The sequence below is a fragment of the Anticarsia gemmatalis genome, chromosome 10, assembly GCF_050436995.1.
Source record: "Anticarsia gemmatalis isolate Benzon Research Colony breed Stoneville strain chromosome 10, ilAntGemm2 primary, whole genome shotgun sequence".
In the NCBI taxonomy this organism is placed as follows: Eukaryota; Metazoa; Arthropoda; class Insecta; order Lepidoptera; family Erebidae; genus Anticarsia; species Anticarsia gemmatalis.
The window spans coordinates 6,803,589-6,828,096 of NC_134754.1; the positions used below are offsets into that span (position 1 = coordinate 6,803,589).

The window sequence follows — 24,508 nt, forward strand, 5'->3', positions numbered from 1 at the left end:
CAAGCATCAAACTGCCTTTAACAAGAAGCACGAGTCTCGGGCCTAATTTGGTTTCACAAACCAAAAAGACCAGGTTTCAGATTAAAACTACTATTTAAAACTAAAGTCGCCGCAACGTTTTGTTGTCAATCGGCCACCAACGTCAAATTTGAAATGTCAGGTCAGGTTGTCATATAATAAACGATACGCTGTAGATACTATTGTCTTCGTTAAAAATTATTTTTTTAGCGTAATATGTTGATATTTAAGTGCGGGCTAATCATTTTAACATCTACATATATTGTATCGTAAGTATCATAGCTTTATTATACTAATTTGTGACGATTTACTCTAAATATTTTTTTTTTGTTTTGTGTGGTTGAAATATTCGTAAACATAATAGCAATTAAAGTTTAAATTCTGCGATTCTGCCAATATTGATGTCGAAATAGTGTTAAAAAATCGAATTACACAACATCGTTTATAATTCGTTATTTGAGTATTATTCTAACAATGCATTTTTTTACTACTTTCACTTCTATTTGGAATGTGTAAGTTATTTATTTTTTGTTAGGAACTCATTTGTTTTCTTTACTTTCCAGTCTTTGTTTCCAAGTTTTGCAAGAGACAAATTCTTTGGATACTGGCCTTGCTTTTTTGTACATAGCCAGCGGAGCAATAGGTGAGAGGGATTTATGTCTATTATATAAACTGTGTTGAAACTCTATGCTCTAAGTGTAATAGTGTAATGATATAAATGTATAGTAACAGTAATTTTTAGAAGTTGCTACACTTAAGTACACTGTGAAGTAATACTTCACTTAACTTTTTTCTGTTTGCTGAACTGTGAAGTTCATGATGAATATTTATAAAAACATGTTTTCAACTTTTAACAGTATTTACGATGATAAATAACATATGGGTAGATAAGATTACTGGATATTAAACTAGGAATTTCAATCTAATGACAACAATAATATATTTTTTAAAGCTTGACTTTTTTATTTATTTTTTAATTTAAAAAGTTAATTCTAAAATTGTAAAGTATAGAGTAATATCTTAGTATAATGTCTGGTAATCAAGGGTTGTTTCATTGAATCATATAAACTAATTGAAAAAAAAAGCATGGGGATATCCAAAACAAAAGTGTTTTGTATATGTCATATTATTATTTTTATTTGTATAAAGTGTTTGAATGCTTCTCTAGAGTGCCATTGAACAAAATGAGTTAATTGTTTCATTACCATAAACATATCATAAAACAATTAATCTGGAATAACCTCATCATGTCATATTATTAAGTTCTGAAGAGTAACAATATTTATTCATTATTTTTTGCTATTGAACATTGGATTATAACATAAACATGTAACTGTATAACAAACAAAGGCTGTATAAAAAATAAAATCATGATTTAAAAAAAACATAGTAGTTGAAAAAAAAAATATGATCCAATGTTTAATGTAACTAATATATGTGTGCTAACATTGTGTCTTTTTGCAGCTGGCAAAATTATATATGACAGATACCAGCAAATACATATACTCGGTTCATTAACAACAAATCCAAATGTAACCTCCTTTGCAAATAGGATAGCTTCTTTTTCAGCCTCATTTTTCTCTCTGGGCTTCCTGGTATACTTCCTTCTTTTCCTGTTAAAGGTAAGATCATTCATGATTGCCTTATGCCCGGTTACTGAAGCACATTTAGCAGCAGTTTATCTATTCAAACTGTCATTGTTATATTAGGTTAAATTCTATTGAATAGATAAACTACCGCTAAATGTACCTCAGAAACTGGGCATCAGAACAGCATTTATTATCAAATAGATAAACTCCCATAACAAACACAGGGAAGAGTTTAGTAAGTCATCAATCACTGTTTTAAAAGGTATGTTGAATACATGAATTGAATTATTTTCAAAGTGATGTGTATCATCTGTCTAACATAACTAACAAAATATTATAATTACGATTTTTAACAAGGGAAACATACTTAACCATCTCTTTGTAATGTAAATGTATTCATATATCATAATATGGAGGGTTTCACAGCAGTTACTGTGTTATTGCATAGGTTTAAAGAATCTCATTAGCAGTTACACACAACTTATGTAATTGTTTGCAGGTTGATAATCATTGCCTCACGGCATTGAATATTTTTATATGTGGATTTGGCACTTTATACATATGGATGCAGGTATGTTATTTGTTTTGTTTTATGTATTTAGTGAGTTGTTATTTCGTCAGAGAAAGTGCCAATAGATGTGAAACGTTACCCCTTTAAGCCATCAATAAAAAATACCAACAATTGCAATCTAGTATTTTTATACTTAGGAGTATTTACTTACTTGCAATTTTTTTAGTTTAGTTGCGGGATTGCACAAACTTCAGAACATCAATTTCGTTATTAGGTTTTAGGCCTCTTTTCGAAACTTTTAACTTACGTAGGGCAACTCAGTATAGAAAAAAGACTAGCTAGCTTGCATAATAATCGTGGCTACTGTTCACGATCTTTGTTAATGACACTCGGTCTGCGGAGAGAGTATGCATTACGCGCTAAGTAGCAGAATTGCTTCATTTCCTATGGTGACGTAAATGGCGTGATGTGACGCATTCTCCATTCACATTCCACTAACATTCATACAAATTTCAATTGAACGCTTCCTCTCTCTCAATCCCGTGGAAGGGTGGAGAGGTCAGGAAGGGAATCCCTATTTAAAATTATGTAACACCTGACTACCGATGTTTGGCCCATTGAAACCTCAAAAGCGCAATTTCGATCGCGTGATACGTTGAAAAAAGTTCACTGTTAACTGAGTTTTGAATTTTCCTGCTGAATAAATTTATTCGGTTTCTAAGTAACTTAACTATTACTATTCAGTTTTTATGAAGTTATTATGCAAGTCTACACATAAGTCGTCGACTTATGAACTTGAATTTTGAGATTGTATCTTAGATCAACGTGGAAATGAATGTCCACGTGACCGCAAGCCGCGCGGTTTAATGTCCTAAGCCGATGCTAACCTTAATTTTACGTAGTAACTTTCTCTAATGTTCACTGTCTTTCTACTTTTATATTATGCGTTATTTCATATTTGTGTGTTTCAGTGCATCATAACAACATATATTTCTACTTTATATTATGACAAAAATCTAACAGTGCTTCGGCAATGTCTTGCCAACGTGAGCTTCCTTATTTTGGTTGTAATGGCAATATTTGGGACGGTTACGTCGTTCTTGCCCATAAGTAAGTATTTTGTATCAAATGTATCAATACTTATTGCCTCTATATTAAATACTTAAATCAAGAATTCAGTTCAGGGTTAAATTATGATGCTATTGAGGTTTAGACTAGTACGAAAATACAGTCTTAACGCCACAATAACGCTGACCTTATGAAGGTAAAAAATAAAGCATAAATGTAATGTAATATTATTATTTTATTGCAGGTGGTTCCAGTGGGATCTACTTCTGTTTTGTCGTAACATCCCTTTGTAGCAACATATTAGCCGCAATATTTTGTGTGTTTATATTGACTTTTGAAAAGGAGTACGAATATTTTTCCGAGGTAATTAAAACATACTTACTTATTTGTTTAATTAAGTCTAACTCACTCGCAGTATAATTATTAACACATTTTATTTTTACAGGGTTTACGTTCGGAATTACTGCTTGACGATGGCTGTTCTTTGAACAATGAAACTTTGTCGGACGTGGATAGTATATTTGGGGCCCAAGAATCAACCTCTAGTACAATCGTCATAAAGGGTAGCATTAGTTGCGCTAAGATCTCCTGACCCGAGGCCGTGCCCGACCCGGGCACGGTACCTCAAACGATAGCCGGAGCTCCTAACTCGCCTTCTTATGGAAGCTTCGGCAACACGAAAATAAAAGTCGTGTCTATTAAAGAAATTAGTAATAACGAGGATAAAGATGAGTTAGACACCATCGAAGATAACGACAGTGGTATGTCTTCTGAAGAAACGGACGATTCCTTGAAACTTAATCTAAGCCCTATCATTAACAATAATGTAAGTAAACATTTAAGTTCAATTGTAGACGATAAACAAGAAGTAATAACAAAGTGCCTAACTATTGAACCTCATTGTGCTGAGCACAGGAATGAGATTCCAAGTTGTTCTAAAGCTGTTAATCATGTAAGTGTTTTTATTGATAAAGATAATAACAGGTCTCACCTGACAGCTTCCGATGATCTGATTATTGATAAAAAAGTTTCCGATTTTATTGTGATAGATCTGACATGTGATGTCGATAATGTGTGCACATTGTCTAAAGGCGACAGGAAGGTTGTCGGTACAAATGATTGTAACATTGATTGTGATTATTCAAGTATACCTAGTGTAGAATCCAGCCAAAGTTTAGTTCCTGTTGCGAACAACGAAATTGCTAACACCGAGAATCAAAAGTTGCTCAGCTTATCTTTATCGATACTTCTCGCTGCGCTGCTGCAAGCGATGCGCTGTTTCGCCCAGTTCTTAGAAGATATTGTGGTTCCACAACGGTAATAAATAATTATTGTGTTCCTTTGTATTTTTGGTGCAGTATTCACTTATTATATTACAAAATGTCAATGATATTATATTTAATTACATTGTACTTACCACTAGTTTTATTTCTCCCCTTGTATTTGCAAATCTCATATAACTTTAACCGCTAGTGATTTTCCCGTTGTAGTCCTAATCTGTCTGGTGATTATCTACAAGGGGTCCAAGAATGCCAATAAAACCTACACAATACTGATTGAAAGTTACATAATATTGCTCAAGTTAACCAAAGCATAGAGATCTTGTTTACGTAATCTGTGTGGTCTGATCTCTTTGGTCATACCTCAGGGAGTCAAGATAATAATGTATATACCCACTACTTGATTGCATAGAATTATGAAACAAATAGAACACAGGCTTAAGAGTCGGTATATGTTTATTGGACGGCTTCTGTGGCGCGGCCGGATTGTATCAGACTGCTGATCATGTGGCTCGGCTTTGATTTCCGTGTTGGGCAAAGTACTGCTATTATTTTATATTTTATTAGGGAAACTATGTATTTTCAATAGTAGCTCGGAGTATGGTAGCGTGCCCTGTTAATGGCGATAGGCGTACACCATAGGATAGAACAGAAGTGTCCTTAATTATGTAAGTATCTAACAATATTAGAGGAAAGGCACAAAATATAGTAGATAAAATCGATAAACAAACACAATTTGTAATAATAATTTAATAAATTACTTTGAACAATACACAAACGCTACTATTCACACACATCAAATAAATTAATGAGGTTAAATAGGTCGTACACTATTTACTTTCTATTTATTGTCTGAACATTATTCCACTAGCAGTTTATAGTGACGCTTCGTTGATCACTGTAATCAGTCTATTATTTGTGTTATGGCACTTTTTCTTCCACTTGATGGAGTTTTTGGCGTGTATTTCTGGCGAGATTGGATGTTCAGGGATAGTTGAGGCTTGCGGCGAAGAGTTGGCCACTACGATTGACCAACGACGTCCACGACGCTCGTTCAAGTTCGGCAATTCTGCTATTAAATTGTTTTCGTATTCGCTGAGCATTAAATAGTTTTCCACCTGCGAATATAAAAGTGCAGAAATTGCATTATGTTGTGCTCTTCTATTAAATGTTTTCATTATGTTATTGTTAAATGTATTTAAATAAAATTTCTAAAAACGTTAATTGTAATTATAAACGTGTTTTCACTAATTAATACGTGTTATGAATGTGTGTTGAATTAACTTAGAACTCTTTTTATAGTTTTGGTTAAATAAAGTGTCCTAGTCATAACTTAATATTTTATGATCTATTTTATAACACGTTTTGTAAACGTTTGAAATGGATAAAGTGCTAGCTGTGATGCTCATCCCTGTAGTAACAGACACTGTTCTTAAGAAAACTTGCCTAAGTAAATTAAATTATTATTACTTGTGTGCCACAATTTTCCATATATTTTAGGCAGGACCTTAATCCTTTAAACTAATAATGTAGCCGTAGGTACAAAAAATACATGTTTAAGTCGATCCATTCAAATCCATACCTATACGTCGTTATTTTGTTGCATAATACTTTACCTTATTACAACTAGTGATACAGTCACCCCCGCAATCTAAGTCCTCGAGGAGATGTTCTGGTATATCTAGATCTAAGTCGAGGTCGAGGCCGCCTTCCTCGCTGATGCAGGTCAGCTCCGGCGGCACGTTGGCTGGTGGGGAGCCGAGGCTGCCGGGACGAATGCTGTCCAGCAGCAAGTCGCGGCCTGTTCGACCGGGGGCTACTAATTCTGCTCCTAGAACTGTGTAAGGTGTTATTCGTATATTGATGAGTAAAATTTTCCCACTTTGGCATAGGTTTGAGACTTTGAATCTGAAGTTTTCAGGCTCATTATTATAAACTAGCTGACCAGCGCAACTTCGTTTGCGTCACATAAGAGAATCATAATTTTCCCCGTTTTTGTAACATTTTTCACTGGTACTCTGCTCGTATGGGTTGTAGCGTGATGATATATAGCCTATAGCCTTCCTCGATAAATGGGCTATCTAACACTGAAAGTATTTTTCAAATCGGACCAGTAGTTTCCGATATTAGCGCGTTCAAACAAACAAACAAACTCTTCAGCTTTATAATATTAGTATAGATGACAATGACGAGTTGAGTGCTTTTATCGTTTGTTTTTCGTTTCTAATTATTTTATGGGATGGTCTTTGTATGAATTTGACTGCCTCCGTGGCGCAGTGGTTTAGTTCACCACGCCAATATTCGCGTTGGGAGGTCGTGGGGTCGATTCCCACACGGAACAATTATTTGTGCGATCCACAAATAATAATTGTTTCGGGTCTGGTTGTACTTTGTGTCCGTTGTTTGTATGTTTGTAAAAGTTCCCGCGACACAAGAGCAATTCTTAGTACGGGAGTTGTGTTTTTTAAATAAAAAAAAAATCATTTACAGATTTTCGGGATGATAAACTATGTCGTCCATTTTTTTGGCAAAAAGGCATGTAGGTAGGTATATTTTTGTGTGTAAATGTTTTCTAATGTTAAAGACAAAAGTTGGTAAAGGTAATTAAATCAGTATTGATAGAGAATTACCTAAGGCGGTGGCAGCACCGGCGGCAGTGCGTGGTTCTCGCTCGCGACTGCGGCTGCGGCGCGACGGCTCACACGTGGATTCGCATGTTGCTGTGCCACCGTTTTCTCTGTACAACAATTTATTGATGAAATATCTGCACTAGAATGTACAATAGTGAGGCGGATGACAGCTTATGTATCACAGAATTTGTTATGAGAATTTAGTCATTAACGGTTATGGTGTGATAGTCAAGTGGCATCTAAATTCATCCGCTTTCCAGATAGCTAATTGAAGCTGAGTAGGTTATTAGGTATTCAAAATCTATCTTTTTTTTGTATAACAACTTTATAAGAAAATAAATGTCTTGTTTCTCAAACTAGCATCTGTCTCTTTTCGTTAGCCTGGGAGAAGCGAAAGCCCTTTAAGGTTTCTTGAGATCAACGGCGCCTTAGTTCTGCTGTTACATGGGTAGGTACATTATTACATACTTGGTGTGTTTGTGCGCAACGCTGCGCTTGTGAAGATCTATACAGAAGAGGGACAGAGAGCCGATGAGGGAACACGTAGAGCTGAAGTAGTAGCCGGCCTTGCCGCCGCAACCCACGTTTATGTAGCCTGGAAGTTGGACAAACGATATTATAAAGTGCTATTGACTCTAGAGAAACCTATCTCGTATATGTTATAAGCACCTGATTAAACAGCCACTCATCAGTTATCGAATACAAAGAGGAAGTGAATGTGGAAATTAAACACCAGCACGGTCGTGAATGAACCTTAATACATACTTGTACCGAAATATCATGAGTTCGAATCTGCAGGACCACATGCCTCTCGGATAGTTAGTAAGATATACTTTCATTTTAGAGATAGCCTAATGGTTGTATTTCTGACAATCTTTACAAAGTTTTTGAAGGGATGCCAAGTTCCGAAACTGCATTTGGCCAGCGTTGCTTCCCTTTCATTCATTTTCAAGTGCAATAAGGTTTATTTGTGAAATATTGTAAGTACCTGAAAGCGGCACGCCTATCGCGATGGGCACGGCTTGCGAGCACTGCACAAAGCCCCAGGTCCGCGCGAAGTTCCTCGACCGCACTCGCTCGTACGTGTACATCTTCAGTGAGTAGTGATATCCACCGCAGAATATACCTGCAAAATACAACAACTCATTAACCAGCGTTCAGATAATGACCAATACTTATTTCCTAAATTTCAAACGAGATCCAAAGAAACTATGCGCTCTTAGGTTTCTGCGCAACTTTTTAAGGAACAAGGCTTTGTTCTAAGGGTGCAAATCCATTTGAAGTTATTTTAAGTGCGTCCTCTTTCTTTATTGTAAATGTATATTGTATAGTGAGTATTAAAATCTTGGTATTTGTTTGTTTCTTTTAGTATAATCACGTATCTGCTTAATTCCTTACCATAAACCCAAGTGAACATAACGTATCCTCGATAGGAGCCTTCAACTGCAGTGAGCGCCATAGTACAAATAGCACACACGAAGACAGCTGCCTGTGTTAAATACTGTCTTGCAATTCTACATTCAGCCGAGTTCTGTCGAACTAACAGGCCGAATGCCGCACAGCCAACTGCCCACGCTAAACCGAGGTACGCTTGTAAGAGCTCCACTGTATCGCCTAGACCTGGAAAAAGTCAATAGGAATTTATTTAACACAATCATAATAAATACAAAGTCAACCTTATGTTATCTTTGTCATCAGTAAATAGCTTCCATTTTAAGATTTGAAGAAGTTATTGATATCTAATAGTAATAAAATTACTAGAAAGGAAAAATAATTACCTTCTTCTTCCGCGTGATATGCTAAGTAGAATATCGGCGTATTGATCCCAAACGCTGATATTCCAGTTGACATGAGCAAGATCCTCACTGTTTTCGACTTCAAAGTCGAGAAGTCGAAGAAAGGTTGGCGGTCATCGGCCTTATTCCTGTCCTTCATCTTCCGTTTGATCTTATTCTGGTTTTTAAGATGCAATATCGCTCTTCTTTGTGGGTGATACAGAGATGCCGATCGATAAAAAGTGCCCAATATAAATGTCACGAATACCACTCCCGTTACAGCCTGCAGTCCTAAACGCCAACCGATTGCTCTGTAAAAGTAAAAAGCATTTTTTATACTAAAGTTTGTTTGCTTTTAAAGTTTGTATGTACTTTACGGACGGTTAATAGGGATACGGATGTAATTAGGATTTGTTTTTGATTGTTGTGTCTTCAAATTTCTAACTAGTCAATTAATTAGTCAACTATTTATTCTGCAACATTAATAACATTTATCCAAGTCTTGTTGGTCTTTCTTACCTGATAGCACCTTTGATGAAAGTAGACATGACAGCGATGCCCAATCCGCTGCCGCTGACTATGAATATCTCGACCAGTTCTCTTCTGCGCTTGAAGTACTGCGCCACCATCAGCGTGGAGCAGTCTCTTGTCAAACCCACGCCTACTCCTACCACTGTACCTAGAGTTTATAAAAAAAGCATAAGAAATCTATTTAGCTAGGAAAGAAAATTAGGCAGCTGAGACCTTACTATAATCAACGAAAACGAATATTCGTTGAAATTTCGTTTGGATATATCCATATTCAATACCTTAAGGAATTTCGTTTTCACATTCATAGTAGACCCTCCTGTTTAAGAAGTATTCAGTGAATAAGAATATTTTTATCTAAGATTAAGATTGTTACGTAAATTGGAATCAATTTCTCTTCAGTTTATTTATAGGGTGGCATTTGCATGCACCTATAAACTATGGCAAATGACATGTGGGGGAGTTTGTGGCGAACATCGACCGTTGAGGATATCACCGCTTATTAGGATTCACAAGGGGAACCGTGATATGACATACGACAAATGACTTTTTAAATTTATTCTCACGATAAATATGTGTGCCGAGGCCTCTAGGGCTGCGCTAATAAAGATAAAACATAGATTAATCAATTGCTAGATTTGTTTGAACTAGATATCTTGCATTTAAGTTTTTGAATATCAAGGAGGTTACATTAAGAAATAACCAAAATCATTATTTTTATCTGAACAACTAATACATCACCGATCTTAAGCCTAGTGGCTTCCGCTACCGAATAAAATTATCCCTCATATTATTCCATTTTTACCACTCTTTCGCTCGCTTATGACACTATGTAGGTTTATTACTAAAAGTGTAAAAAAATTGTAGAGATAATTTTAGGCAGTCAGGCTACTGAGTTGTGAAATTTATTTTTTTAAAGAATAACTTCATAAATAAAGAAGAAATAGGTAAGTTGTAAGAACACATAGATCGAGAGGAATTTACTTCTTAGCTTTATGTATTAAGTGTCCAATAGCATTAGACGTAGCAATCATGTTTATTCAGCGGGCGATCTTTGTTGGGATAAAGCTGCACCGGGTTGTGGCATCACCGTCTATTTTCTTTTCATGGAATAACTCTTTTGCTAGATCCGTTTTCCTAAGACTAGGTATTGAATACAAAACGATAAATCTTGTTTTATCTGTGCCGGTACTTCCAATAATCGTCCTTTCGAAATATCGTCGGTAAAGACTTGTTATACGGTTGCAATGATTACAAATCAGCATATAGATCAAGCCCTTTAATCGTTTGGTATTTATTAACTAGGACAAAACAAGGAATGCTCCAACTTATCCAGTTATGTAGAGTTAGTCCGATGTACAGCGAAACATTATTGTTCTTTGTATCTTGCCAAATTCGCAACTGACTTCAAACTAACATAACTCTTAACCCAATTTACTGAACAGAAAATGAAAAGCCAAATAAAAGTTGATTGTTCATTCAGTTATGTTCATCCTTCTATCCTAGTTACCTAACCTAGTTTTCGTAGAACATTTTACTTAGTATGAAACGCGTTCATTGGGATTATCAACCTACGTAATAGCATCTATGATTTAGTTTGTATGCGCTTGATGCAGCTAGTGTTGAGAGCATTGGGATCAGAAACATTACCATAGCAATATCAGTTGGTTCCAATGTTATTGTGGGTGTTAAAGTCTGTGTAAAGTGTACTCATTACCCGCAAGTATTGCATCCGCATCGCAGTTTTAATGTCAATCGAAGTCCGTTTGTATTCTAGTGGGAAATCAGGAAATGTAATAGCCAATGTTTTACTAACACATTGATAGCTTTTATCCTCGGATATAAAACGAAATTGCTTACAAATAGAAGTATTCGTTACTTTGAGAGTGCAGAAAACGAGATTACTCTTAGTAAGTCTCTAGCCGCCTTTATGATGATGATGTTGTTTTTAATGCATAACTCAGTTTAAAAAAAAAGCGCATTATTGATATGAGATTTAATAACATTTATTACGTGTAGGTACTTCTGCTGGCTCATGGCGTGCATAATTAAGTATTATGTGGAGACAAAAATGTAGAGAACAAAATCTTTTCCGTTGCCGAATCATTTAGATTTTTGAATGGTGTTGGTTACATGAGTTGGTTGCACATTGCATAGAAGCATCTACTCAGTTAGGGCGGACAGCGTCCCAATTTAAATGCTAATATGCGTTCTGCCGGGCGCCAACGCGTTATCTTTGAAGATAGTACTAGCTTACACAGCATCCACGCAGTGCAGTTGACTCAAATATATTTTTTATGAAACATTTGCACTACAAAGTCGCGACGATATTCGCACCCAAGTTCTAGAAATTCTAGAAAATATTTCGTATTAAATAAATCAAGTTGATCCGATTGGATTCAAAGCTTTCGATAATATTGCCGCTGAACCATAGTCAAGTTCGTTTCACAAAGTTTATAGTAATCAATCAGAATATAAAGGCATTTTGAAGATCTCAAAACCAAGGCAGAATATATACGAACCCTGCATAACAGTAACTGTTCGATAAATACTGTGTGGTTTCCATCTCTATAAATCTCAATTTATTTGATAAACCATGTTATCCAATGAATTGCATTCTGCGATTCTATTTTGGTATGTACAGATAGCCAGATATTCGTATAAATATGCTGAGACACTTGTACGTACAGCATCCCAATTAACGAATACCTTTGAAGTTCACTAAAACGAGTTTCGGATATATGAATCTGACGAAATAAATTGAGTTGTCAGAAAGTGCGCTCATTGCGTTTTCAGGTGCATTAACGTTCCAATTTATTTATTTTATATTAATGGAGTTACGGTTGCGGATGCGGAGAATTCCTTTTAACATTGCTTTATAATTAGATCATATTTTTAGTCATTTGAATAAAATACGCATCACCCATCAGTGTATTTCTGATTTGATGTTTTTTACGCTTTCGTTGGCGAGAAAGTGTTAAATTATTATTTCAGTATTTATCTATACTCATCATTACTAAATATTCAAACATCAGTATCAACTTACATTCCATTTTATCATAAGCAGAAAATTGCATAAGTATATGATCTAATGTACGGCAAAAATTTTATGAATAATATTTTTTAGAATTTTTATCCTTTCTACCTTTACATCACCGTGACATTTTACGGAAAACTAACCCTCTTATTCATAAACATAATATATGTGAAGTTATGAGGCTTATAAAGAGTTTTGTTTCTTTCACTCCTTAGCGAAATGAAAAAGAGAAAACATTTTATAGTAGCTTTTTAACTAAAATAGGTTTATAGTGTGTTTATGAATAAGAGGGTAAGTGTTTATCGTAACAAAGATATACTGACCATAGCTGAAGAACAGCTGATGAAACTGCGTGGCGAATGAGGTAAAGAGACATCCTAGGGCTGCTACTAGCCCGCCCACGACGGCGGTGACGCGTGTCGACTTGCGGACGCACAGCGCCACCGTCACCGGCGACAACGCGAGAGCCACCCCTGCTGACAATGCACCCAGACATCCTGAAACATAAAAAAAACATGTCGGTAAATAAAAAGTTGAAAAGCTTTTTTGTTATTTGGAAAAAAACTGTTAAATCGATTCGTTACGAATGTATTTTTATGATAATCTGATGATCTGAATCAAGAAAAGCAACATTCGTGACAATTGAGAACAATTGAGTTAAAAGAGAAGATGCTATTTCATGCTTCTTTAAAGTAAATAGATATTATGTACATTGAAGAAGCCTTTAAATATTCCTAGTAAGTGTAGCTGTCGACGCAATAACATAAAACTTGCTACGAAATATCTATCTTATGTAAAATTCAAAGAACATCCGTATGTAATAAAATTGAGCTGAAAAGCTGACCATTGAACACTAGACGCTTTATCTTTACTGTTTGTGAGTCAATAAAATTCAGCTTAAATCAATTTTATTCTATTCATGAGATCTATAAACACAATAGTTGAAGTTCAGAGCTAAAGCTATGCCAGCCACGTTTTTGCTTACGAAGTAGCGGAGGGTTACAAAAAGCTCGAGTTGTTTATTTGTTATACATCGTCGTAAAGATTCGCGTGCGGGCATTCCGTTTGCCTTGTAAGGTTACAGATCTCACAGGGCTGCCAAATACGAGATATAGCCGCGATTGATGGCCGAAATATTTATAAAAACACCTCTATATGTGTTAACCGGCAGTTTAAATAATTTGACATAATGTTATGTGCAGTAACGTTGTCGAACTCATGAATAAAACGCAAGATTTGTTTGTTGTTGAGTCGTGAATTATTTATTTTAGTACTTGTTTGAAGACAATTTCAGTCGCCGCCTTTTTTTCAATTTCATTAACGGTTATTGCGCTCATTGTTGCATGTAAGTTTTTGCACATTGTTGGCACGCTTTTCAATTTTGTTGTCCGGTTACTTAAGTGTTAAGACGACATGTATATAATTTCTTGCATTTGAACAGTCATACCCATTATATTATAAGATTGCATTTAATTTGTGAACAGGAGAGATAATTACTTTCCATCAAAAATAAAAGAAGATCAATAAAAAAGCCGCTGTTTTTTTAAAAAGAGCCAGCCCTACGCTGTGTTACGACAATATCTTCGGTTTATATGAGACTTGACACGTTAGTTAAATGGAAATTATTGACATATAAGGCCTTTTATTATTTAAGTAGTCCATTAAACTAAATGATTATCGCCGTGAGATGTTCATTAAGCGCGGTGTCAGCCATCTGCCATAATTTAAAAGGCTCGAAACGATGGATAAGTGCTTTTATGATTGTTTTTGCATCATTAAAACAATTAAATGACATAATTTTCTCAGGCTGTTTGCTTAACAAAGTATTCCGTTTATATTCTTTGCCGATGTCGTCGATTTGGATCCAAAGTTACGCTTGAATTCTATGAATAAGTAAATTTTATGCAGTTGCTTTCTGCAGGGGCTTAAAGTTCGCTTAAAGGATAACTTATTTCAAACTTTATGTCCCTAGGTCCATCAGTCCAACAACTAGTACAAATTCTTGTCAAGTTAAACTGCTTCCTTTTGTGCTGATTTTCATTGACTTACAGCGTCTCCAGTTAGTTTTGAAGTCAGTTTAGTTGTAAAGAACTTATTTCCTTTAAATGTAAAATGACTGAAGGTGACTGTGAATGAATATTTTAAGTTTTGAGCAAAAATATAAATATTCTGTGCTGTCTGAAACAAACCACTTAGATCGGAGTATTTTTGCGACGACAAACTCTACATTATGCATTAAACATTACATATCTTGGCAATCTTAATATACTCCGGAATTCTAGGAATATGTATCTCACATTCTAGGAATTTCAGTTGTAAATGAAAGCATATTAAATACAGTGACTAATCAAGACAGATTGTTCTGCAGGATTCTAGCACTAATCATTGTATGCTCAAGCACACTGTGAGGGAAACGTTTAAACTAGGGATGTTGTGAAGTTTCAGATGCGGATATGAATACGAATAAATTAAAAATATTTTATCTTTTTTGGGTACGGATATTAAATTATTTCAGCGCATCCTTTAGTTTCGGTTTTGATTTTGGTGAAATAGTTACAGTCAAGACGAATAGGTTAACAATTAACACCCTTATCCGAAACTTTTATATCGTGTACTGTTACGGATAGAATTTTATTTCGGATATCGGATAGTTTCGGTAACAGTAACGGAACTAACATCCCGTAAGAGCATTCGTAAAATAATACAAGCGTTGAGTATACAGTTGTGATTTGGAGCGGAGCAGCGACGTCTAACAAACATTTCTATTGAAAAACTTTGGGGACGACGAAGACAGTCGTTTGTGAGGTTCGTCGACATTTTAACAAGGAGCGTCACCGATTGGCCACACATCTGACGTATAAATCTACTAGACGTTGTTTAGTCTAGATCCTCAGTCCTCACAGATTGATGAGTGATTCGTGACGCTCAGATGTCGCTTAGTTCTTCACTTCGGACACAACTTTATTCTGCGCACTCGATAAATAATACTACTCATATATATTTCCCTTTTTGATGTCTCGACGTTTCGTTTTTGTTATATTTTAGCATATAAGCTCATACCCGCGGCTTCTGAGTACATTTAGCGCCAGTTTATCTATTCAATAGCGTTTAAACTTAAATAAAACACTATTGAATATATAAACTACCGCTTAATGTACTCAGAAACCGGGGGATAGAAAAGCAAACTTATTCTACTAGTTAACTTTTCGAAATCGATACAAAATTAACGTCACTTTATCGCTACATATTTTAGCAAAGGGTGTGTTGATATCGTTAAAATGAAACTTTATCTGAAAGGACAACAGTTAAGGCGAAATACAACGTTATAAATAAGATCTGGGCTTATTCTTTCTTCGACAACAAATGCACTGGAACGTATTGGGAGCTTTTGGTGGCTCGTCTCGATCGAATAGATATGGGAGAGAAATGGCGCTGTTTCAAAGCATTGTAAATAACTGGTAAATTGTCTATTACTAAGTTATTTTAACTCATATTGGACACTATCTTTTGCCTAATGTGTGGTAGACCGATAAAGCGAAATCGAAAAATTAAATTTATTACTTAAGTCCTATTGCAAGGGACTAACTTTGTTAATGGTTAAACTGAGCGTCTTATACACAGCTCGGCTTAAGCCTTTGGATATCACAGGCGTGTTATTATGCATGTAGTCTTATAATTTTGGATATATTTTTAACCTTTTTGCAAGTGGTACAATACCATTACAGCAATTATCAAAGAATTCAGCATAGGTAAGTAACAAGTGTCTAACATACAATAAAAAAGTAATTCACATCAATCATTCAATCAAAACATGTAATTATAGTCTGTTATTCTATAACACGATTTGTAATGAATAAAGATTAATGTACGGAATAAAAAGTATATGATCGAACTTAGGCGTTTGCTATAACTATGATTGATGGGGTGAATGGTAAACATAGACATAGAGTGGATGCTGATGCCATTAAGTTGAAGCAATTAGTATCCTCTTAAACTAACGAGAGATTATTTAATTCATTGTTTGTACTTAACGTCACTTTTATAGTTTCTCTAAGCGGCTCTATCTCTCTGGTAATATTTATCAGAATCGAAAGTATCCTAGTTTAAAAGTTAAAGTTAAGTAGTTTTAAAAATTATTCCAATATTCAGTGTCTCACAAAATTATCAAAATCTAAGCTACCTATGTAATTTTTCGTAGCAGAAGTTTTATAAATAAATCCATTTACTAATTACAAAGACGCGTATTTAAAAAAATCGAGTCTTTGTTTCATATTCATTAACTTTAGTAATAAACATCTACAGCATAAACAATAAACTTTAACATGCAAATGATGAAACTCAGTAAGTTTTAGTTATTTCACGGATTACATGAGTTGATGTCACGACGGAAACCTTAAACTTTATAATACGAGGCATACGACGCTGACATCTGCCATGTTTTCCAGCCGCTGGTTCATATTAAGTATGTTTTACAGCTTTTCATCTAAAGCATACGTTGTTTTGTGACAATGTTCGCATAGTGAACGCGAATGAAGTTTAGTTTTCACGTGAAACGCTCTGTTTAAAGTTTCATAGCGCTGACGAAGTTAAAATTATGTCTACAAAATGTTTATGAGGAAATACCACAGAGAGTTTCAGACTTATCGGGTGGGAATCGATGGGAGTTTAGTCAAGCAAAATCAAATTGGTTATATAAAAAGGCTTTTTAAGAGCTTTTTTTTCTTTTCTTGCACATTTACCTCACTTCATAATATGTTGTCGTGGCGTCTGCATATTATTTAATTCTTATATAAGATTTTAATATGGAGTACATATCAATTATGAAGAATTAAGTATAATAAAACGTTAAAATGTTTAAGGTTTAGTTCAACATGCAGGTAGAGACACAATTTTCCGTAGAGACGTACAAAGTTTCTTCAAAGAACTGTAACTTTATACTCCGCTACAAACGTAGCTAAAGAGCCAGCGATTAAGAAAATTTGTCTTGCTAAGTACTCCTAATATTGTATCATATTAACACTGTTTACTATTACTTCACAAACAATTTCAAGTTGAAATAAAAGTTTGTCTACAACTCAAAATACAACATCAACACAATAATAGTTCAGCATTGAAAGTTAACAAAATAAAAACCAGTTTATTTACAAAATGTATTGTTTCAATCCTTCAAAATACCATAAAATGTTGACACTTTAAATCAGACTTGTTATGACCTGAGCGTGACTTTGCTTTACCTTTTCCTCTCAAGCTATCGGCCCTATAAATTTGGAACTACTGACTAACTTTACATTAACTTTTGTACGAAGTTTAGATCATAATTTGGAATAAAAACTTAGATTGTATACAAAGATACAAACTCGCAATAAGACTGTCACATATTTCTGTGAGATTTAGATGTAGTTTGTACAAATCTATACTAATATTATAAAGCTGAAGAGTTTGTTTGTTTGTTTGTTTGAACGCGCTAATCTCAGGAACTACGGGTCCGATTTGAAAAATTCTATCGATTTCAATTTCAGATAGCCCATTTATCGAGGAAGGCTATATATTATCACGCTACGACCAATAGGAGCAGAGTACCAGTAAAAAATGTTTAAAAAACGGGGAAATTTTTACCAATTCTCTCTTATGTCACGCAAGCGAAGTTGCGCGGGTCAGCTAGTAAAAAAAAATACGGTTGGATATAAAATGTTGGAATTATAATCGCTCGTCATCGTTGGGAAGACGTCGTCGTTATCATGGTGTCTGTCAACGAAGTGAAACGTATTAAACGTCGTTTGAGATGATAAATGTGCGATGAGGTCGGCGTACAGCGTACAGGCGCGTATCAAACTGCCTCTCGCCTAGTCTCGATCATAATAAACGATTGCCAATGATTGACAGTTGTGACACCCACCCTCGTAGAAAACTGAGATGTGTTAAAAATATTTTCTAGTAGATCCAGTTTCAAATTATTATAAAGTGTAGTAGATAAAACATATTTAATGTGATAACTTTGAACGCAATGATTTTTAAGTTTAGATTTTTCTTTTTGCTTTAATGTGCAACAATATATTAATTTAGGTGAAATTATTATTTACATAAGAATACTTACAAATTACTAATATATACACAAAATCTAAAACAAACAAAAAGAAAAGAAAGGGAGTGTGCCCTTTGCGTCGAAGTACTCCTCCTATCCGATATCAACTTTAAATAAACAATATTTTAAAACAATAACCTTTGATATTTGCACAATAAACTTGTAAATAAACCGATAAATTAATATCCATAAAACCATTAACATAAACACTGTCGGATTCGAAACAATTCTATTCTTCACAGCTTATTTCAATTTCAAACAAGAGCTGAAATATTTAGTGGCGCATAAATTTAGTAATATGACCACTAAATTCGTGGATAGCCGTATGTCTAACTCTACAATAATGGATGCAAAACATGGGGATATTAGCCATCAGATAGAGAGATAACGAAGTGCCCCATTTCACAGGGTAATCGATTCTTGACGATCTTCCACGCACATTATCTGTATTTATCGACTATTATTTTTACGACGCCCTTCTGTTGCTAAGAATAGCGCCTTATACGGGAAATGGTAATGTTAGTTGTCTAGTTCTGCTGAAGGATTATGGCGAAACCGTAAAGCGAAAAAGAGCTTTGATGGAGATAAAAGCGTATTAAGGATTTATTTTTTACTGATTTTACTGCGTCGTTTCAGTGAATCCGTATTTTGCTAAAAGTAAAGTGAATGTATGTATGTTGGGACTGTAAACAGATAGATATTTCTATGTTTAAGTTGACTATAAGCACGTGAGTAGACACATATACCTCTATATTCTTTTTCTACTTCATCTAAAGACACGTCATACTTATAGGTACCGTTTATACCTATAAGTCTTTACAGTGTACTAATCATAAAATTAATTAAAGATTATTATTAGTTGCATTTCTGGAATTTATTGAATGAAATATGTCCATCATTAATAACTTGTCAAAGCACGCGTATGTTAGAATCATTACTCTTTTGCGATACTAATTAATTTTAATGGCTTTCGCGGAAAGTTCAGATTGCGCAGAAAATTCAGTTTAGCGTGTTTACGTTCAGACGAAAATCTAATGGGCTCCTGAAAACGTAGAACGATAATGGCGTTGATAGCCAAGTTTACTAATGTTTTATAAATACAGGGCATTAACCTTTCCACATACCAACTCTTAAAAACAAATTGTATTTAAATTGTGTTAAGATCTCAATGTAACATAAGAAAAGATTGAAGCACGATGTCTTAAACTGAATATGATGCATACAATCTGCGACATTCGCAAAATTTCTGCTTAAATAACAGTCTCCAAAAGAAAGTACCCGTATTTGTGATCTTACTTCAACATTTTAAATAAACCCACTCCCACGTCTTGAAGAAATTTGTTAAGTGAATTCTCACATTTAAATAGAATTAGGGAACGCAAAGTCTGTGTCATCTGCATTGTTATTTGAATTTATTTTCTGTCCCTAGTTTCAATCTTGTTATGGCTGTTTCTACCTATTGTAATAAATGACAGTAACAAAGTATGCCTATGAAAAATGATGTCATTTTTCTTCCACGTAAAATGATACGCGTGTTGTCAAAGTTTGAGACGTGCCGATTCACTCGAGTGTATTTACATGCGTAGACAAAAATATTTGGAAGCAGGGAATCAAAGTAACGTCGACGTAAACGTAAGCGCGGTGAACTACGTCAGAATACTGCCTTGCAAATTGCACCAATGATTGTTGCTTGTAATAGTTGAAGCAGAATATAATGGCTACCGACCGCCATTCTAACTTCTCCATGCTGTTACTAACTTTTTTAGTAGTTTAGATACCGCTAGACGTTTCAAAATGTCGTAGATACAGGAACATTTTTGTATGCAAACGATACCCCGGCGCATAACGAGCTTACTGTTCTAACATATTCATTGCACAAATATGTGAAGTTGGATGCCATCCAACAAGATTAAATAAGAAGAAATTGAAATGCTTGCGCAATATAGGAAATTATTTCTTTCTACTTATCTACAGCCATCATTTATATTATTTTTCTACAAGAAATGATTAGTTATTAGAAGTAATTCATCCTCCTTAATAATTCATGCGTAGTTTCTTGGTCAGCAGGTTGCTTAATAAATCTGTTAGAATATGCTACCGTAAACCAATAATCTTGCCTGAACACACATCGTGACATGTATTTGTTGACAGGAAGATGAGCTATTTACTCTGGACACACAAATAAACAGAACCACCAACGGTGACCAGATTGTGTCTGTCTCCAGCACGTAATATTTTTTATAAAGGTTACAAGGGATTTTGCCTTCATCTTTCAAAAATAATACACAAAAAATAATTTATGTTCTCAAAACATTATACGGAAACAATTCCGTTCTACCCTTTTATGAATCGGGAAGACACAAAAAATAGCTTATTATTTGGCACATGGACATCGTTACCATTGTGACCTTTGCAATATATCATTGTTGCGGAGAAATATCGGAGCACAATCGGGATATTTATTAGATTTGAGACAGACAGCCTGTAGGAGGTTTGCGACATATTTATTTAATATTGCTAGAGAGTAGAGTCCATCTGAGCTTGCACCTTGTAAGGTCAAGAGCCCTTTTTGTGAAATATGAAAGCTTTTACTGAAGACAAACGCATTCGCTGAGTGATTGAGTGTCCAGTAATTTAATATTGCTTTCATTCTACTATCGTTAAATATTTTACGTAGTGGGTTTTGTTTGTAGAGTTCACTTTCAATGTTTCTTTGCAGACATAGTGGGGGTAGTGTTAGGTTACTTTTGCTAAATGCTGAATAACCTTTTATGAATTGATTGATTGTCTCATAGAGCTACCATTGGTATCTTAATAAAATAAATTGCTTGTTGAATTCCCCTTTGTTAACCTACTATAAAAGAAAATAAATCAATACCAGCAGGCCATGTGAGAATTACTGGTCACGAACGAAAACTTGTCCATAATTATGTAGCTAATTTGTTATAACTTTCTGGCGCTTGTGTGTCAATTAGCCAGCAAAGTTTGACTTGCCTCGGAAGAGTTGATTGCAGTATTCTGTTGGTAGATTCTGTCGTTAAAGAAAATTCTTGTCCATTAGTATGATATTATATTATACCTGCTTGCATGCGGACCTCGGGCCCAAACCGTTTGACGGTCTCTACGGCGAGCACAGCGGCGGCCTGATGCAGGCCATGGGCGAGGATCTGCGCAAGAGTAGCCGCGGCTGCCACGCCCCATCCCCACCCTCCTTCCGGGTAGTAGTGTCTGGTGAGGGTGAGCAACTGGCGCGGGTCGAGCTTGGCCTGGCGCGTGGGCGCACCGCCGCTCGCTGCCTCCAGCACCAGCGGCAGCGACCGAGTGCGCAGCAGCGGCGCGCCGCCCGACGACCATGACTCTTCCATCAATGCGCGCGCGCATCGTGCGCGTGCATCACCGCCGCTCCGCACTCACACCGCTTCGCTCTCTCATGTCCGTTCACACATCACTTTGTTTACACTTATGTACACAATACCGACGAACCTTTCCTTGGTAACGGAAAAGCAAAATAAGATTAAGGATCAACCATGCTAGCTTTGCACCTTATTGCTGCCAAGAGACAGGAATTCTAGGATGGTTGAGCCGTTAACGCGAATCTAGAGGATCACCATTTTAACAGAACGCTACCGAAAAACAAAAAAGACATTGCTTCGTTTTATTTACGAGATGATTTGTCTTAGTATATGGAACGAAACAATAAAAGCCATCGAATCAACAAGCCTATCGAATTGGATACTGGAATAATGTGTAGTGGTGACATTTGTGTAAGGCTAAGATAAAATCGTCGCGTCGTGAGCACCGAGCACATTAATCTTCTCGGTCTAGAACATCAGTGGTCTGTACACTAGCACGCACTAAATCTTGCTACTATCGTCGCATTAGCTAGATTATCATATCACAATGGCAATTAGTGAAACCCCAAGTGGTAGCGACTTCACTAAATAATTTATATTTTATGTCCACATAAACAACACTACAAAAGATTTACGCAGGAATAAATATTGAAGGAGCTAGTAAATGTATTGTTGACGACAATTTATGAGTGCTCTTGAAAATTCCCTTTAAAAGTTGTAAAATGAAGTTATGGAAGGTTTCAAAGATAAGCTTAAGGTTTATAAAAGAAAAACGACTTAAAATATCGCAATAAAGTAAGATTTGTAAAGACATCGAGACACGCATACTTATTTAAGAAAGTTAATCCGTTAACTTGATTATGCAGAAATTAAAAATATATTACATTCATTTCAATGTTTAATTTTTGATTGTGTTAATAAATTTAATTTGAGCCACATCTGCGCAAAGTGGAACCTGATAGTAATTTTAGAAAAATCGTCTAATAAACGGCTAATAGAATTATGAAAATTAAATTACGGCTCCTAAATACGATTATCAAGTTGGGAGGTTCTTAAGTTTAAATTATTTGTGCCTGCAGCATGGCGAGCACTTTTACTTTTAAGCAGTATAATTACAAACCAATTACAACGTGAACATTGGTGATCTTTGAGCATTAATGGTTTTTGCGAGTTCTTTTTTGTTTCACCTGTCTAACCTCTATAGTTCTCGTTAATGAATAATAACTATGTAACAGTTTCACATTGATAGCTAGTAAAATAATAGTAGGTACCTAAACTAAAGATTTCGTATTACTTTCATATTCTCAAGCCTTTTTATAAGTTTATTGAACGGTAAATATAACACGGAGATAATGTTGTGTGTAATAACATGACATGTTACAGTCATTGTTGGTTAAATGGTGCGGAAACTGTGAAAAGATAGTTGATAGGCTTCCACTGCGGCTAAGATCCACCGGCGGATTAGATAAGGGCGTTTGTTTGTTCTTCACAATTTATTGGCAAACATTACGGAGACATGGCGTAGCTAAGTATTTGCCCCTACACCGTTGTTTTTGATCATTTACGTGATGTTTTGGAACACTTATTTTGAGTTACGAGTTCGGTTATACCTTATTTTTCTCGCGCGCCACTGCTTCCGCCGGAATTTTGCCAACACTAAGCCGGAGCCATCTATTTCACCAAAATGTTAACTATCTTTTGCTTCCAGCCTTGGTGTTTCTCTAAGTTATTGATGTATTATATTCATATAACAATATAGTGTGTATAACAATTCGGATAAACAAACTCGTAAAACAAGAACTGACGAGGGTTGGCCATTTTCACTTAGATGACCTTCAAACCCCTTGACATTTCCTTCTACGCATTTATGCGTTCCTACTTCCATCACATCGTGATTCAAAATTATATTAACTCGAGTAGTAAGCGCTGTTACCTTTTACGGCTTCATACCAAAATCATGGAAACTGTTTTTATGTGAGTTACATTAAGTGTTAACAGGAAAAATGTGCTTTTATTATGCACTCGCCTGTTTAATATATCGATAAATGTACTTACACGGTGTTTATAGTTGGGAGGCCTTGTCGTTAGCATGTAATCGAGCGATGGCCCACCTGGGGTCCGCAAATTGTATTGCTTTCCCTACACGATACGATATTACGTCACCGCGTGTTATTTCGGTACAAATATTTTATGGCCCTAACTTCCTTTTGTTCCCATTAGGGAAATGTTTTAATTGCGTTATAATTCCTCTAAACTGTCATGAATCGGTGCTGTTAAAATAAATTTTCGATAAAATTTCCATTATAAATCTTCAGGAACAACGGGCTTTGCCGCGACCGATCTGAACGAGACGCATAATAAATTACAAAGAATTCTAAATCCAGTTTATGTAGATCGCTCGCTGTGGGTTTACACTAACTGACAATTACAAAAATAAAACCTGGCTTCATTACTATTCAAACAGGATTATTCAGTTTAAATTCAAACATATGCAAGACTAGAATAGAAAGCACTGGCTGCAACTTCATTAACAATTTAGCTCTGCAAATAGAATTCTTGTATTATTCGATTCCTAATTGCTAATTAATCATTTGAATTTGATATGTGTTTGATCTAAACAAACGAAAGTGCAACAAA

General features: G+C 35.3%; 2 protein-coding genes across 8 annotated transcripts in view; one reads left to right on the plus strand and one right to left on the minus strand.

Annotated features, from left to right (window-relative positions):
- Positions 1-136: 136 nt before the first annotated feature.
- LOC142976115 (uncharacterized) lies at positions 137-4,598 on the plus strand. The gene is made up of 7 exons (XM_076119350.1): positions 137-287; positions 582-661; positions 1,483-1,640; positions 2,107-2,178; positions 3,090-3,228; positions 3,431-3,549; positions 3,632-4,598. Exons 1-7 carry the CDS (start codon positions 235-237, stop codon positions 3,776-3,778), a joined length of 768 nt encoding a protein of 255 aa, XP_075975465.1. The 5' UTR covers positions 137-234; the 3' UTR covers positions 3,779-4,598.
- Positions 4,599-5,186: 588 nt separating this feature from the next.
- Positions 5,187-24,508, minus strand: part of LOC142976073 (monocarboxylate transporter 10-like) — a 95,593-nt gene continuing 76,271 nt past the window's right edge. For 4 of the 7 annotated variants that reach the window (XM_076119290.1, XM_076119289.1, XM_076119287.1 and 1 more), the window contains exons 2-11: positions 21,598-22,006; positions 12,760-12,933; positions 9,391-9,550; positions 8,875-9,182; positions 8,495-8,716; positions 8,085-8,222; positions 7,565-7,691; positions 7,097-7,203; positions 6,083-6,303; positions 5,190-5,584 (exon numbers count right to left, since the gene is read on the minus strand). In XM_076119290.1, the coding sequence (XP_075975405.1) occupies positions 5,342-5,584; positions 6,083-6,303; positions 7,097-7,203; positions 7,565-7,691; positions 8,085-8,222; positions 8,495-8,716; positions 8,875-9,182; positions 9,391-9,550; positions 12,760-12,933; positions 21,598-21,883 (1,986 nt within the window). In that variant the 5' untranslated portion in view covers positions 21,884-22,006 and the 3' untranslated portion in view covers positions 5,190-5,341. Of the gene's footprint in view, positions 5,585-6,082; positions 6,304-7,096; positions 7,204-7,564; positions 7,692-8,084; positions 8,223-8,494; positions 8,717-8,874; positions 9,183-9,390; positions 9,551-12,759; positions 12,934-21,597; positions 22,721-24,508 lie in introns of those variants that run through there. The other 3 variants (XM_076119288.1, XM_076119286.1, XM_076119284.1) reach the window with 3 other exon arrangements.

Coding starts and splice junctions, on each gene's coding strand:
- LOC142976115 (XM_076119350.1), top strand. CDS start 235: ATGTTGATATTTAAGTGCGGGCTAATCATTTTAACATCTACATATATT. Junction 662..1,482: donor CATAGCCAGCGGAGCAATAG/GTGAGAGGGATT, acceptor GTCTTTTTGCAG/CTGGCAAAATTATATATGAC. Junction 3,550..3,631: donor AGTACGAATATTTTTCCGAG/GTAATTAAAACA, acceptor TTATTTTTACAG/GGTTTACGTTCGGAATTACT.